The 13,494-nt window shown below is 38.0% G+C and overlaps 1 protein-coding gene across 6 annotated transcripts in view; it reads right to left on the bottom strand.

Moving 5' to 3' along the window:
- Positions 1 to 1,562: 1,562 nt before the first annotated feature.
- SOAT1 (sterol O-acyltransferase 1) overlaps positions 1,563 to 13,494 on the bottom strand; it is a 61,779-nt gene continuing 49,847 nt past the window's right edge. For 5 of the 6 annotated variants that reach the window (XM_019976724.2, XM_019976723.2, XM_019976725.2 and 2 more), the window contains 8 exons: positions 11,804 to 11,885; positions 11,471 to 11,516; positions 10,303 to 10,432; positions 8,963 to 9,060; positions 7,631 to 7,729; positions 6,446 to 6,581; positions 5,743 to 5,888; positions 1,563 to 3,783 (listed from right to left, as the gene is read on the bottom strand). In XM_019976724.2, the coding sequence (XP_019832283.2) occupies positions 3,727 to 3,783; positions 5,743 to 5,888; positions 6,446 to 6,581; positions 7,631 to 7,729; positions 8,963 to 9,060; positions 10,303 to 10,432; positions 11,471 to 11,516; positions 11,804 to 11,885 (794 nt within the window). In that variant the 3' untranslated portion in view covers positions 1,563 to 3,726. The remainder of the gene's footprint in view (positions 3,784 to 5,742; positions 5,889 to 6,445; positions 6,582 to 7,630; positions 7,730 to 8,962; positions 9,061 to 10,302; positions 10,433 to 11,470; positions 11,517 to 11,803; positions 11,886 to 13,494) is intronic. The other variant, XR_011560899.1, reaches the window with a different exon arrangement.

Below are 13,494 nucleotides of genomic sequence, written 5' to 3'. Positions count from 1 at the left end.
TAAGTATTATATACACTAGTTCTAAACACTTAATACTTAGGTAAAAGCAGAAATACTTACATAATTCCACAGAAAACAAAAGTATTTTTTGCATAAAAGACCTCAAAAATTCATAACTTGTACCTTTTTTAGGCTAAGTAGGCCATGTGACCAACTTTTACAACATAAAATGTTCCATTATATTTCCTATGAAGACTTCAGGATTCAATTATTCAGGCAAGTAAAATTTCCTCTTAGAAGTTTGCCACCCTACCCTAATACTAAACAGATAAATCTGAAAGTAATTTTGGAGTTGGCAACAGGAATGCTTTTAGCAATCTTGTTACCAATTCTATTACACGAGAGTCTATTATATCAAGGTGCAAAGCCAATGCACATCACCCTGCGAATCTATTTAAAAGAAAAGTATATATTCTTGGGAGTGTGCAGGAAACATTTTCCTTGCCCGGGTCTTTTTTTTTTAAGGATTCCAATGAAATAATACTAAGGATTTAGGTTTGAAATTTATGGAGAGTAAGAAAATAATGAGGCCCTATTTCTACCCGGGCTACTTGTTTGTAGCAACCCTGTGAGGTAGTTATTATCCCCATTTTACAGAGAAGGAAAACTGTGGCTCTGATAAATTCAGCAACTTTGGGTCCCACTGCTGGTAAGTATGAGGTTATCTTAATTACAAGTCTGTACATGGACTTTTTTGTTTTTGCCACACTGGTGGTTTACAAACGGGGTATTCTGAGTAGCAGGAAATGGGTATAACCGAACAAGAAGGGCTCCAGCCCTATATCCCAATCTGAACCAGAAGCAGCTATATTTTATGTTTTATATGCTGGGCTTAAGCCTAACAATTTAATTTTTCTTAAAAGGTTTCAAAACTAACATATTTAAACTACACTGTATTATGTATTAGGCCACCTACTTACCACAGATATGCTAGTTTATCTTCGTCATTTTCCCCCGGAGAGAACAATAAACTTTATTCAAAATTACATAATTCTACACAAAACAAAAATATTTTTGTATAAAAGGCTTCAACAATTCATAACTTACATCTTTTTAGCCTATGTAGCCCATGTAACGAACTTTTACAACACACAATGTTCTGTTATGTTTCCTATAAAGACTTCAGGATTCAATTTTTCAGGCAAGTATAGTTTTTATATTATGATGAAAATTGCCCATACTAAATGAATTGCAGCCTTGGTTTTCTAATTAAGCTCTAACATGAGGAAGCAACTTTACCTAGGCAATTGCAGTAATTAATCCACCAAAAACCAATAAAAGCACCCTCCATTTTCCTTCCCTATCCAGAACCAACAATAAAAGCATCTGACAAATGTATGACATTAGAGATCTTAGTTGTTCTCTTAGGTAACACACTCAAACTAATGATTATACTCTATAGAAAATTAATTAATTAATTAATACTTTATAGGAAAGAAATGTTAACCTCATTACTTTTCAAAAGGAAAAAAGTATCATTCCATAAGTGAAAATCATTTCCACCGCTATTAACAAAAGGGAATGAAAAAACAAACTCAATAAATCTTTCTGAAACACATTAGTAAGAAGTTTTAGTTTAATTTATTTGTTTAGAAGAGTGTAAGTAGTTCTCTAAAGGCAAGACTTTCAATAAAAGCAGCTAATATTAAGATCATGGCTGTTAAACTAATGTTTTTCACAGAAAGTGGCTTTTCCTTTAAGTATTTCTCAAAATATCTTAGGACAGTCTTATCATTCTAAACAGTCTATAATTATATACATATTATTTGTTGTCACTTTAAAATCTTGGGTAGAAAAAAAAGTACTAATAAACAAAGGGAGGATGAGAGTTTAAAAACAAACAAACAAAACCCAGCCTGATCAGTCTAATAAATACAGTATTCAGAATGAGTACACAGCAAAAGTCCTCTCAATGGAGTGTACATTCACAGTACTGAACAAAAAATACAGACCTAAGAATTCCATTCTCTCGCTTCAGCAGACTGGCTTATTCATAACCACATCTTCAACCAGTGTGCTTTTCTCAGCTCCCTCTTTGTATTTAAAATGTAGTTCTAAGTTCCAGTGATAGACTCATTTTAATTTTTAGAAAAATGCTGGAAATTGTGAGCTATATTAAAGCAGTCTTATTGGAATGTTATTCCATTACACCTACAATACCACTGTACAGATAATTACTGCTTAGGAACATGTGGAGTACCTTTTAAAAATAACCTTCCTTGAGGTACGGTTTTGTCTGTTGAGGCTGGATTTGCCTAAGCTCAGCTGGACCAAAAATATGGGAAATAAAAGAGGGGCCTTAGCTGGGCACTTGCAGTACACACAACAGTTATGACTTTCAAGAAATTTTACTTACCTTTCTGTGAGGTTCAAATTGATGTTAAGTCAATTTGAAAAAGACTTCTCACAACTTTCTAGACAGCAATAGGGCTACCAGAATACCAAGATAATAGCTTCTCAAGTTGGCTGCTTTCCCAGTTTTGAGTAATTAAGTCTCCCTTCTTTGGGGTGGACCTACATGGTCTCCAAAGCTCCATCTTTACAGACATAATCATACCTCATATAAACAACCAAAATAATTCCTGCACACCACATTGTATTATTAGCCTTAGGCATCTTATACCATGGGAACATCACACAATAAAGTACATTTTCTTGAAAATGACCACCTATTATTTACTGTACCTAAAGTATACTACCATTAAGAATAATTGAGTGAATGCAGAAGCCAGCTTCTCTGGATCTTTAGTATTCCCTTTAATATTAATGGTTGTGATTAATACTTATGATACAGACTCACTAGTCTGCAAAACAACGGAGGTCAGTATTCATTAGATCAAACAACTATACCAATGGTTACTTCTAAATAACTTCAAAGAAATTATTACCTGAAAGTTTAAACAACAACAAAAAATTTATCTTCCACATAAGTTCTACAATAAAATAGTTTAAACACATGATTGATTCTGCAAGTTCTTTTTCAAAACTGCTTCATACATTAGAAAATATTTTTCTTTGTCCGGCCTCACTCCTTTTTCTCTTCCTGCTTTTGTCCCCCTCGATATATAATATTATGGATGCAAACTCAAGAATTCAAGGTGTAAGGGATAATTTTGCTTCACAGATATCATGACTACATAGTATAGCAAAAACAAGATAAAAATTGAATAGACCTGAACTTAAAAATACAAATTAGGATATGTAATAAGATTATATTTGGAAAAATAGATATTTTCTCTACTAGAAACAGGAAAACATTCCACATTATTTTCTTTCCCAATTGCATGGTTTATTAGCATACATTCCAATAGTGTGCATGAAAAAATTTCTAAGCCACAGGTACTTAAGTGATTTCTTCAGCAGCATTCTGGCTAATTCAGTGGCCAAAAAAACATGATGTTTGGTCTCTAATTAGATGGAGTTAAGAAACAAAACCAAATTTCTGAGATTTAAGCTGATATGACTTAGCAAAAATCTGTTGTTACATCAGCTACAAGTTTCCGTTTTCCCAAAAAGGAAAAAAATTGACTGCTTAAAAGTGTCCAAACTTCCAGTAAACTTTTAACAGCTCATTTTCAGGTGACCTAGGAATGGAGTGAGCCATCTGTAAAGCCTGAAGTGGTCCAAATAACACAGATAACTTCATGATGGCTGAAAACAGATGCTGGCTCCAAGTCAGGTAATACCCAATCTTCAGCGTCAAGGAAGGAAACAATATCCAAGCTTCTAAAACACGTAACGACAAGTCCAGGAACGTGGCCGGATATAATCCAGAAATGTGGGCTGCAAGGGGAAAAAAAAAAAAAAAAGGAAGAGTAGTTTATTTGTATGCTCTGTACATATGAGGTATGGGGTAGATTAAGGGGGTGCTGTTACGTATTGTACTGTCTTTTTAAAAATTTTATTATGTATTTATTTATTTTTGGTTACACTGGGTCTTTGATGCTGCCTGGGCTTTTCTCTAGTTGCGGCGAGTGGGGCTACTCTCTAGTTGCAGCGTGCAGGCTTCTCATTGTGGTGGCTCCTCTTGTTGTGAAGCAGAGGCTCTAGGGTGCATGGGCTTCAGGAGCTGCAGCACGTGGGCTCAGTGGTTGTGGCTCCCAGGCTCTAGAGCAACGGCTCAATAGCCATGGCACACAGGCTTAGCTGCTCTGCAGCATGTGAGATCTTCCCAGACCAGGGATCGAACCCAAATGTCTCCTGCATTGGCAGACAGACTCTTTACCACTGAGCCACCAGGGAAGCCCACATACTGTACATGTCTTAAATGCCTTCCAGCATTTAAGCTATAAGCAGCTCACTAATTCAAAAAAAGTTCATCATTTTTATCTACAGCACAGATTTACTTGACTTAGAAGCTTTACATGAGGCTAAGTCCAGCAAAATTTACAAAACTGCATGGACTCCTGACCAAATTCCAAATAGACATTACCCTTTTTCTGTATCTTGTGTTTTATTTTATGAGCACCACCCAAAATCTAAATGGTGGTGGGATAAGGATGATAATATACACAAATTACTATAATAATACAAAGTTTAAAATTACTGAATTATCTAAATGAGGAAGAGGAGAAAGTTCAGAAATAGAAAAGAGATGGAGCAAGAATTGGAAAAAGCTTCACGGATGACACTGCATCCAAACTGGATTTTGATAAAATCTGACAGGTGAAATCTGAGTGAGCAGCAGACTGACGAGAGACAGAGTTCAGAGCAACTGGTTCAAATGCACAAAGGGGATTCGTAGGAAATAAGGAGGGGTTGAGAGCAGCACAGCAAAATCAGGGTGGACAGCAGAAGCTTTGGAAGGGAAATGGACTGATTTGATTTCGGGTATCTTTAGTTATGGGCTCCCCAGGTAGTGCAGTGGTAAAGAATCCACCTGCCAATACAGGAGATGCAAGAGACGCAGGTTCAATCCCTGAATGCTGCTGCTGCTGAGCCACTTCAGTCGTGTCCAACTCTGTGCGACCTCATAGACGGCAGCCCACCAGGCTCCCCCGTCCCTGGGATTCTCCAGGCAAGAACACTGGAGTGGGTTGCCGCTTCCTTCTCCAATGCATGAAAGTGAAAAGTGAAAGTGAAGTCGCTCAGTCATGTCTGACTCTTAGCGACCCCATGGACTGCAGCCTACCAGGCTCCCCCGTCCCTGGGATTCTCCAGGCAAGAACACTGGAGTGGGTTGCCATTTCCTTCTCCAATGCGTGAAAGTGAAAAGTGAAAGTGAAGTCGCTCAGTTGTGTCCGACCCTCAGCAACCCCATGGACTGGAGCCCACTAGGCTCCTCTGCCCATGGGATTTTCCAGGCAAGAGTACTGGAGTGGAGTGCCATTGCCTTCTCCAGAACACTGTTATGAAGAGTTTATTACTTTAGGAAGGAAGAGGTAAAAGATAAATATTTGTGGGTTTGAATGGATATACATGCCACTGAGAAAACCCTAGAGAAGACCTGCATTTTCAGGGCACAGGAAGAATATTAGAAGGAGCTAAAGAAAAATCAGATGAGAAGGGAAAAAAGAGAGACAGAACCAAGAACTAGGAGAGTTCATGGGAAGAAAACAAAAGAAAAGTTCAAGGACAGTACAGTAAGATTAGATAAGTTACTGCTTTTATTCCACATTTCCCTCCCCTTAACATTAATTAATCACCGTCTCCACTACTCCCTTCCCCTTAATCCTGCCCACAACTCTCATAATCAGAGGACAAATAGGTTACTCTTCTACTCCAGTTTGATTGAAGACTCACATTTTTCAGAGGGCAGTGTTGACGTGCATACCACTCTTGAGAATAAAAACACAGGAGGACTGCATTGCCCGCAAAGAGGGAAGTCCACATCAGGACATTCCAAATTGGTCTTTTCCGACTGTCGTTGACAATAAAGTTGAAAGCCACTAAAGTTATGAAAACAACAAAAGTTACATACAGTCCTCAAAACAATCTACTAGGAGTTTAGGAGACTCAGATGTTTGCTATAATCATTCAGTTACCATAAACAGCTTCAACTGTGTACATACAGTTCTATTCTGGCCACTGGTCATATAAGTAGAAACGAAGCTTCATTGTTAAAACTTATTAATCAGTGATTATTTAGAAATCAATCAGTATTCTGAATAGGTGAAAATATATATTCCATGAAAGCATTCATATTCTAACTTGTCCCTCTCCACCCCACCCAAAAAAAGGGTTAGTTTTTTTCAGAGGGTGAACACTGTGGTAAGAATGGCAAGGTTTTTTATAGTTTGTATGAGTCTTCAAGAGGTTATTTAGCTCATTTCCCAACATCAAAGTGTAAACATCTTGCAACAGAATTGTGTATAATTACTCAAAATGAATGTTCTTACCATCTGACAAACACTACCTTGATATGACTACTATCTAGTTTTCTACATCAGTGTTCTGTTTTCTTTTAGCATTATACTCAGTACTCACGAGACGCCAAGACACTCACTTCCAAAGAACATGAAGAGCACAAAGAGCACTGGATAGAAAAAGCTCAAGCTCACAGCCAAGGCGTACTCGTGCACCGTGGCCGACACGGCAAAGACAGCTAACATGGCCACTGCCCTGAGCCTCTTCGTGAAAAACTGCAGTGAAAGGAAAAACATAAGGGCAACTTTCAAAAAGTAAGTCGTCAAACGTGCACTGCACAAGACACACTGAAAACGTACCAAAGGCACCCATTTAATCAGATCTGTATTTGCTTTTCTAAGTTTACTCCTCGGAGTAATACACATGTACTAAAATAATGACAAAAAACATTTGTGCTTAAAAATCCTTATTTCACTACATGAGGCATTTCTAAAACTAATGCTGAAAGACTGAGCATATCTTCAAAAACATTAATAACTTACATCTGTAACACACTATGGTTGACAAAACCTAGTTTTCATTTATAAATGGACACAGAGTAACACTGTACGGTAGACTGGGCAGGTACCATTTGTACAGGTAACAAAACTAAGATTCAGAAACAAGGGACTTGCCTCATCCATAAGTCAAACTACCCTTACAAGTGAAGGACATTCACATACACTGTCATTTGTACCACAACACACTGTCATTCAGCCAATAGTGCCCTTACTTAACAATTCAAACCTACAATCCAGACATCAGTGTTAATCAGATACCAGTGTTAACTGTCTACATTTAAGTCAGTCTAAATAAATTCTGTTGTAAAGAATGTCTGGAAGACATACATTAATAACCTATACTGGAGAGTTGTAAATTCGACCATAGGAGCTTTCTCCACTTTTAACAAAAGGAACAGAAACAAAAAACAAATGGAGAAAGTAAGGGGGAGATTGGAGATTATCTGTTAGCAATGAGACTCCTTAAAAAAAAAAAAAAAAAAATCAACCATTATGGGTGGATCATTTCAGCTTCTCCAAATGCCTCCATGCGTTCTTACATTGCAGCCGTGAAATCCAGAGTGAAGACATGGTCTTAATCCTAGCACCTGTACACACTGGTCCTCTATGCAGGACTACTCAAAGCAGAAGACTTCTGAGACCTTACGGGCTCACAAGAAAATTGCGGACAACTAAGGATAATTTCTTTCAGCTGTACAATACTAATACTTTTTGGAAAAGAATCTCTGTTTCTTCAACAATTTCAACTAAACCTCACTGCTCACCCAGAGAAAGTCCTTGTAAGCATAGTAATATAGCCAGTCATGGACCACCACATTCCAGGTCCTGTAATAGTTAGAGTACGATGTAGAGTTCCACCAATCCTGAGGAAAAAAAGCAAAGGTGTAAACACATAAACAAAGCCAAAGCAAAACCTCCTGAATCCTCCCAGAGAACATACGCACATAATGAGACATGCAGAGAGTGTGATGATAAATTGCTGGTCAAACACTGATGCAGAAAAATCTTCAAAGGCATTTTGGTTATTAGTGTTCAATGTGACATTAATCCTAATTCAACGGATGATTAAGTTCCCAGGTTCATTGTGTCTCATCGTCATCAAACAAGTTATGATGGAAGACACACCACATAATCATTAAGTAACCTAATGTTCATCTAAGTAACAATCACTTACCTTGCTAAAACACAATGAGAGAATTTGAAGGTCACAGACTCCGACTGTGTGATAACCCTCAAGATCAGTTTGCTGGTATCATAAACAGCAAAATGTAAGCTGCACAACAAGCGAGACAGCATAGGCGTATCTTGTTCCCTCTAAGATCAAACCAGTGGAAGAAGACATCTAAAACCTACACACTCACTGCTTTTTTGAGAGAAGAGTAGGGTAGGCCTAGAATGTTGTCAAAACATCAACAAACAAAACTCTAGAGGGCTTTGGGTAGGATTACAGAATACCACTGGGGGAGGAAATGGCAACCCACTCAGGGAATCTTGCCTGGAGAACTCCACGGACAGAGAAGCCTGGCAAGCTACAGTCCACGGGGTCAAAAAGAGTCGGACACGACTGAAGCAACTTAGGACAGAACACTATGAACCAATCTGCCTCAGCCTACAACTTAATACCAACTTTGGAAGCATAAGAATACTATCTGAAGCAGAATTAAAGCCTTTCAAAACAAAGGAGGGAAACGTTACTTCCTTCATGAACTGTTGAACAATCTTACGTAGAACAATTTGCTGACATCACTCCTACAGCACCAGACAGCCAATTTCAAATAAAATAAATAGTCAAATAAAAAGTCAGCAAAGTCTCAGAATGCCCTCTGGACACATGCTTTCCCACTATAATCACCAGTATGGGATCCAGTAGAAAGCAAATGTGGATCTAAGGGAGCAGATGTTAGAGGTAGCAGAAAAGACAAGACTATGCCACCTTTATCAGCAACAAAATTTCTGACTTAATATTCGTAAAACCTGTGGGGAAAAATGACTTCACAACATTTATGTTAAAAAGCTAGTAGCCAACAATATTCAAATACTTAACAACGAAGAAACAAAACGTGAAAAGGAGAATGATGGGTCCAAGTACATGTTACCTTATAAAACATCCTGTCACCAAAGCGTAACATCTCAGCAAAGGCATTGAGCCAACAGTGCAAAAAGGCAAAAAAAGTAAGGAACAGTATCAGCGCACCTAAAAATAAGATGAATATTAGAGTCTTTCTAAATAGCTCATATACTAGTAAGTTAATTTCATATTGTCATTTGCTTAGCTAAATTACTTTGTAAAATTAAAGTTATTATTCCCCTTATCCATTCCAGAAACGATATGGTATTTTTTGAAAGCTATTTCAACCCAGTAAAGAAATGACTTTCTTCCAAGTGGGTTTTATAGATGAAAATGACCCAGTTTGTTTTTAATGAAAATGCTTAAATGTATGGCTTAACTTGGTAGTAGACGTCTGTCATTCTAAAATACTCCATGCCTTTGAATCCATCCCACAACCTGGAAGCAACTTTCTAATACCTCTCTACCAGGCAAATGCCTGTTTATTTTTTAATACCAAATACTAAATAGCATCTCCACTATAAACAAAGTTCATCAGCACTTTATATACATTACACAGTATTTTAAAATATTCATTTATATGCCCATCCCTTTCAAAAATATTGTCTACTATGTGTAAGACTGTGTAGGAGAGACTATAACTGGCTGACCTGGCTATAACACACAATCCTTGAGCTTACGGAATTTGTAGCCTAGTGGGGAAGATATACGTAAGTAACACGTACTCTATCAGAAGGACAGATAGATTTATTGGAGTAAATCTTGAAGGGCAAGCAGGGAGTGGTACTAGAAAATGTCTCAGGGAGAGGGAAAGGAAGAGAGAACATGACGACAGGAAACAGTACCATTTAATGGGTAGAGAAAAGAGAAAGAGTAAGTAAAGGAAACTAAGCTGTTCACTGCTATGTACGGCATGGCCAGAAAGAATAAGAGGGGCAAGAGAGACTTTAACATGCGGTCAACAGCATTCAATGCTTCATGGAGATCAAACAGATTAAGAGCTAAACCAACTACTGGAGGAGGTCAGTGATTTTAATAAAGGCCATTTCAATGGCCTGGTCCAATCAGGAGCCGGGGTACAGTGACTGAACAGTGAATGAGAAGATAAAGCATAAATATGGACTATGTGCATTCACTACAGTCAGAGAAAGCAAAACTTGAGTGAAAGTGAGACGACAAATGGAAACAATAGCCAGAGACAGGAAGTATGCTTCATTTGTGGGATATATGGAAAGAGATCAGAGATGGGTATAGATGTGTAGATGAGTTTATAGTGAAAAGCAGGTCAGTCAAAGGTGCTCATATGCAATAGCTTTCTGCTTTCCTTGCAATTTCATGAATGGCCATATTAACCAGTACCCACATTACCTGGCAAGATGGAGTTAAATATACATAAGATCAGAACACGAGCGCTAAAGGGCTCCTGCTTGATATTCCGAAATAAGGGGGTGCAGATTCTTTCAAAGACGTAGTACACATAAAAAAGGCAACCAAAAACCTGGAACATAACAAAGATCATTATAATAATGGTGGCTTGATCAGGAAAGATAAAAAGTGATTTTTTTTCCTTCAAAAGATACATACGTGATCCATACACTAATGTTTATATATATATATATATATATACACACACACACACACCATTTAACATGAGTGTATAGATTGCTGAACTTTAATCCTTCAGAGATAGTACTTAAGGCTAATATCTATCATACCCATTCTCTAGCCTTTACCAAATGGCATTTTTAAAAGATCAGACTTTGAAATCTGCTTTTCCTGTTACATGAAACCCATAACAAAAAAACCTATTTCATAAATGGGTATTTGACTGACACAAGATTTTAAAATTTGTTCTTCTGGGATTTATGATACAGATAAGGGGTTGGGGGAGTGTCAGACCACATCTACATATACATATATATATATATTAATAATAAAATAAAAAACAGAAAGGGAGGGGGAAATTAGTGTAGATGCAAACGGAAGTAACCACATAGAATTACTTTAATTACAGTAAAAAGTTTGATTATAGAAAATTACTTTTGATGTGTTGGTAAAGCAAATACCAGTTACTGTACTGGGAAGAGTTTCCACTTACACAAGATATCTAGAATAGTCAAATTCATAGAATCAGAAAGAACACTGGTAAATGCTAGAGGCTAGGGTAAGGAGAGGGGACGAGGAGTTAGTGTTTAATGGGTGAAGGTGAAATTTAGGAAGGTGAAAAATTTCGGGACATGGATGATGGTGAGAGTTGCACAATAACATGAATGTACTTGGTGCCACTGAACTGTACAGTTAAACATGGTTAAAACAGTATGTTGTACACTATGTGATTTTACCACAATATTAAAATACATACACACACACACACACACACACACACACACACACACATATACATATATAAGACTTCAGTAAGAGTTTTAGAGCTCCTGGTAGACATAAATTTACCAACATTTTAAATATATTAAGTTATTATCGTATTCAAATCCCCATCTACCAATCAACAAACCTCAGGCACAAAAAAATTTACCTGTGCAAACTGCATAGTCACATAACCCCATCTTACAGTGGGGGTCCTAAAAAGGAAGAAACAAAACAACTTTCTCAATAAAGTAAATAACTGAACTTTAAAAAAGATCCTCACAGTATTTTCCCCACACAGAACATCATTTTTGACGTAGGAAATACATGTATAATTCTGTTGAGAATTACTACAATCCAATCAGGTTGCTAGAATCACCATTTGGGATTTCCTACGCCAGTGGGACTCCTGCTCTGTACTCCTGCATGAACTGGCCCACCTAACCGCCTCACTCCTGGCACATTCTGGTGCTATCCCATTTCTGCTTCCTAGTGCCATTACCTGGGATAGCTGTCACGGTAGATGAGGGTAGGAGCAAACAAGAAGTACAAGTACTGGTTGACTGTGGGTACTGGAACAGTGCCTGGAAAAAGGAAACTATGTTAGACTGGAGGCTCTTCATTTTCTTTCAGCAAAACTGAAAGGGGAAAATAAGCACATAATAGGGAAGACAAATAGCTACCTCTCCTTAGCTCATGATGTTTCCTCTTGCTCTGTCAAAAATGATGACTTCTTATCCCTAAATTAACTGAATATTACCAATCCCTCTGTGGGCTTCCCTGGTGGCTCAGATGCTAAAGCACTTGCCTGCAATGCGGGAGACCTGCGTTCAATCCCTGGGTCAGGAAGATTCTCTAGAGAAGGAAATGACAACCCACTCCAGTACTCATGCCTGGAAAACTCTATGGACAGAAGAGACTAGTAGGCTATAGTCCATGGGGTCGCAAAGAGTCAAACACAAGTGAGTGACTTCACTTTTAATTCTTTTAAGTTATTCCTGTGGCTCCTTGATTTGGAAGGAGAAAGCACATAGGCATAATGAATCTATTAACATTCTACAGAGGCAGAACACTCTCTGACATAAATCACAGAAAAATCCTCTATGACCCACCTCCCAGAGTAATGGAAATAGAAACAATAAACAAATGGGACCTAATTAAAATCATTTGCACAATAAAGGAAACTATAAGCAAGGTGAAAAGGCAGCTTTCAGAATGGGAGAAAATAACAGTAAACGAAACAACTGACAAAGAATTAATCTCCAAAATATACAAGCAGCTGCGTGCTGCTCAACACCAGAAAAACAAACAACCCAACCAAAAAGTGAGCAAAGAACTAAACAGACATTTCTCCAAAGAAGACATACAGATGGCTAATAAACACATGAAAAGACGCTCAACATAACTCACTATTAAAGAAATGCAAATCAAAACCACAATGAGGTATCATCTCACAGCAGTCAGAAAAGCCACCACCAAAAAGTCTACAAACAATAAATGCTGGACAGGGTGTGGAGAAAAGGGAGCGCTCTTACACTGTTGGTGAGAATGCAAACTGGTACAGCCGCTATGGAGAACAGTGGTAGATTCCTTAAAAAACTGGAAATAGAACTGCCAGACGACCCAGCAATCCCACTGCTGGGCATACACACTGAGGAAACCAGAATTGAAAGAGACACATATACCCCAATGTTCACTGCAGCACTGTTTACAATAGCCAGGACATGGAAGCAACCTAGATGTCCACTGCCAGACGAATGGATAAGCAAGTCGTGGTACATATAAAATAGGATATTACTCATTTCCCATTGGAACGCATCTGAGTCAGTTCTAACGAGGTGGATGAACCCGGAGCCTATTATACAGAGTGAAGTCAGTCAGAAAGAGAAACACTAATACTGTATATTAAGGCATATATATGAAATTTAGAAAGACAGTAATGATGATCCTATATGCAAGACAGCAAAAGAGACACATATGTAAAGAACAGACTTTTGGACTCTGTGGGAGAAGGCAAGGGTGGCATGATTTGAAAGAATAGCATTGAAACAAGTATATTACCATATGTAAAATAGATGACCAGGGCAAGTTTGATGCATGAAGCAGGGCACCCAAAGCCAGGGCTCTGGGATAACCCAGAGGGATAGGGTGAGGAGGGAAGTGGGAGGGGGGTTCAGGATGCAGGGGACACTT

Source organism: Bos indicus, chromosome 16 (genome assembly GCF_029378745.1).
Source record: "Bos indicus isolate NIAB-ARS_2022 breed Sahiwal x Tharparkar chromosome 16, NIAB-ARS_B.indTharparkar_mat_pri_1.0, whole genome shotgun sequence".
Taxonomy (NCBI): Eukaryota; Metazoa; Chordata; class Mammalia; order Artiodactyla; family Bovidae; genus Bos; species Bos indicus.
Note: the sequence above shows the minus strand (reverse complement) of the source record. Positions and strands in the feature narration are given on the sequence as shown.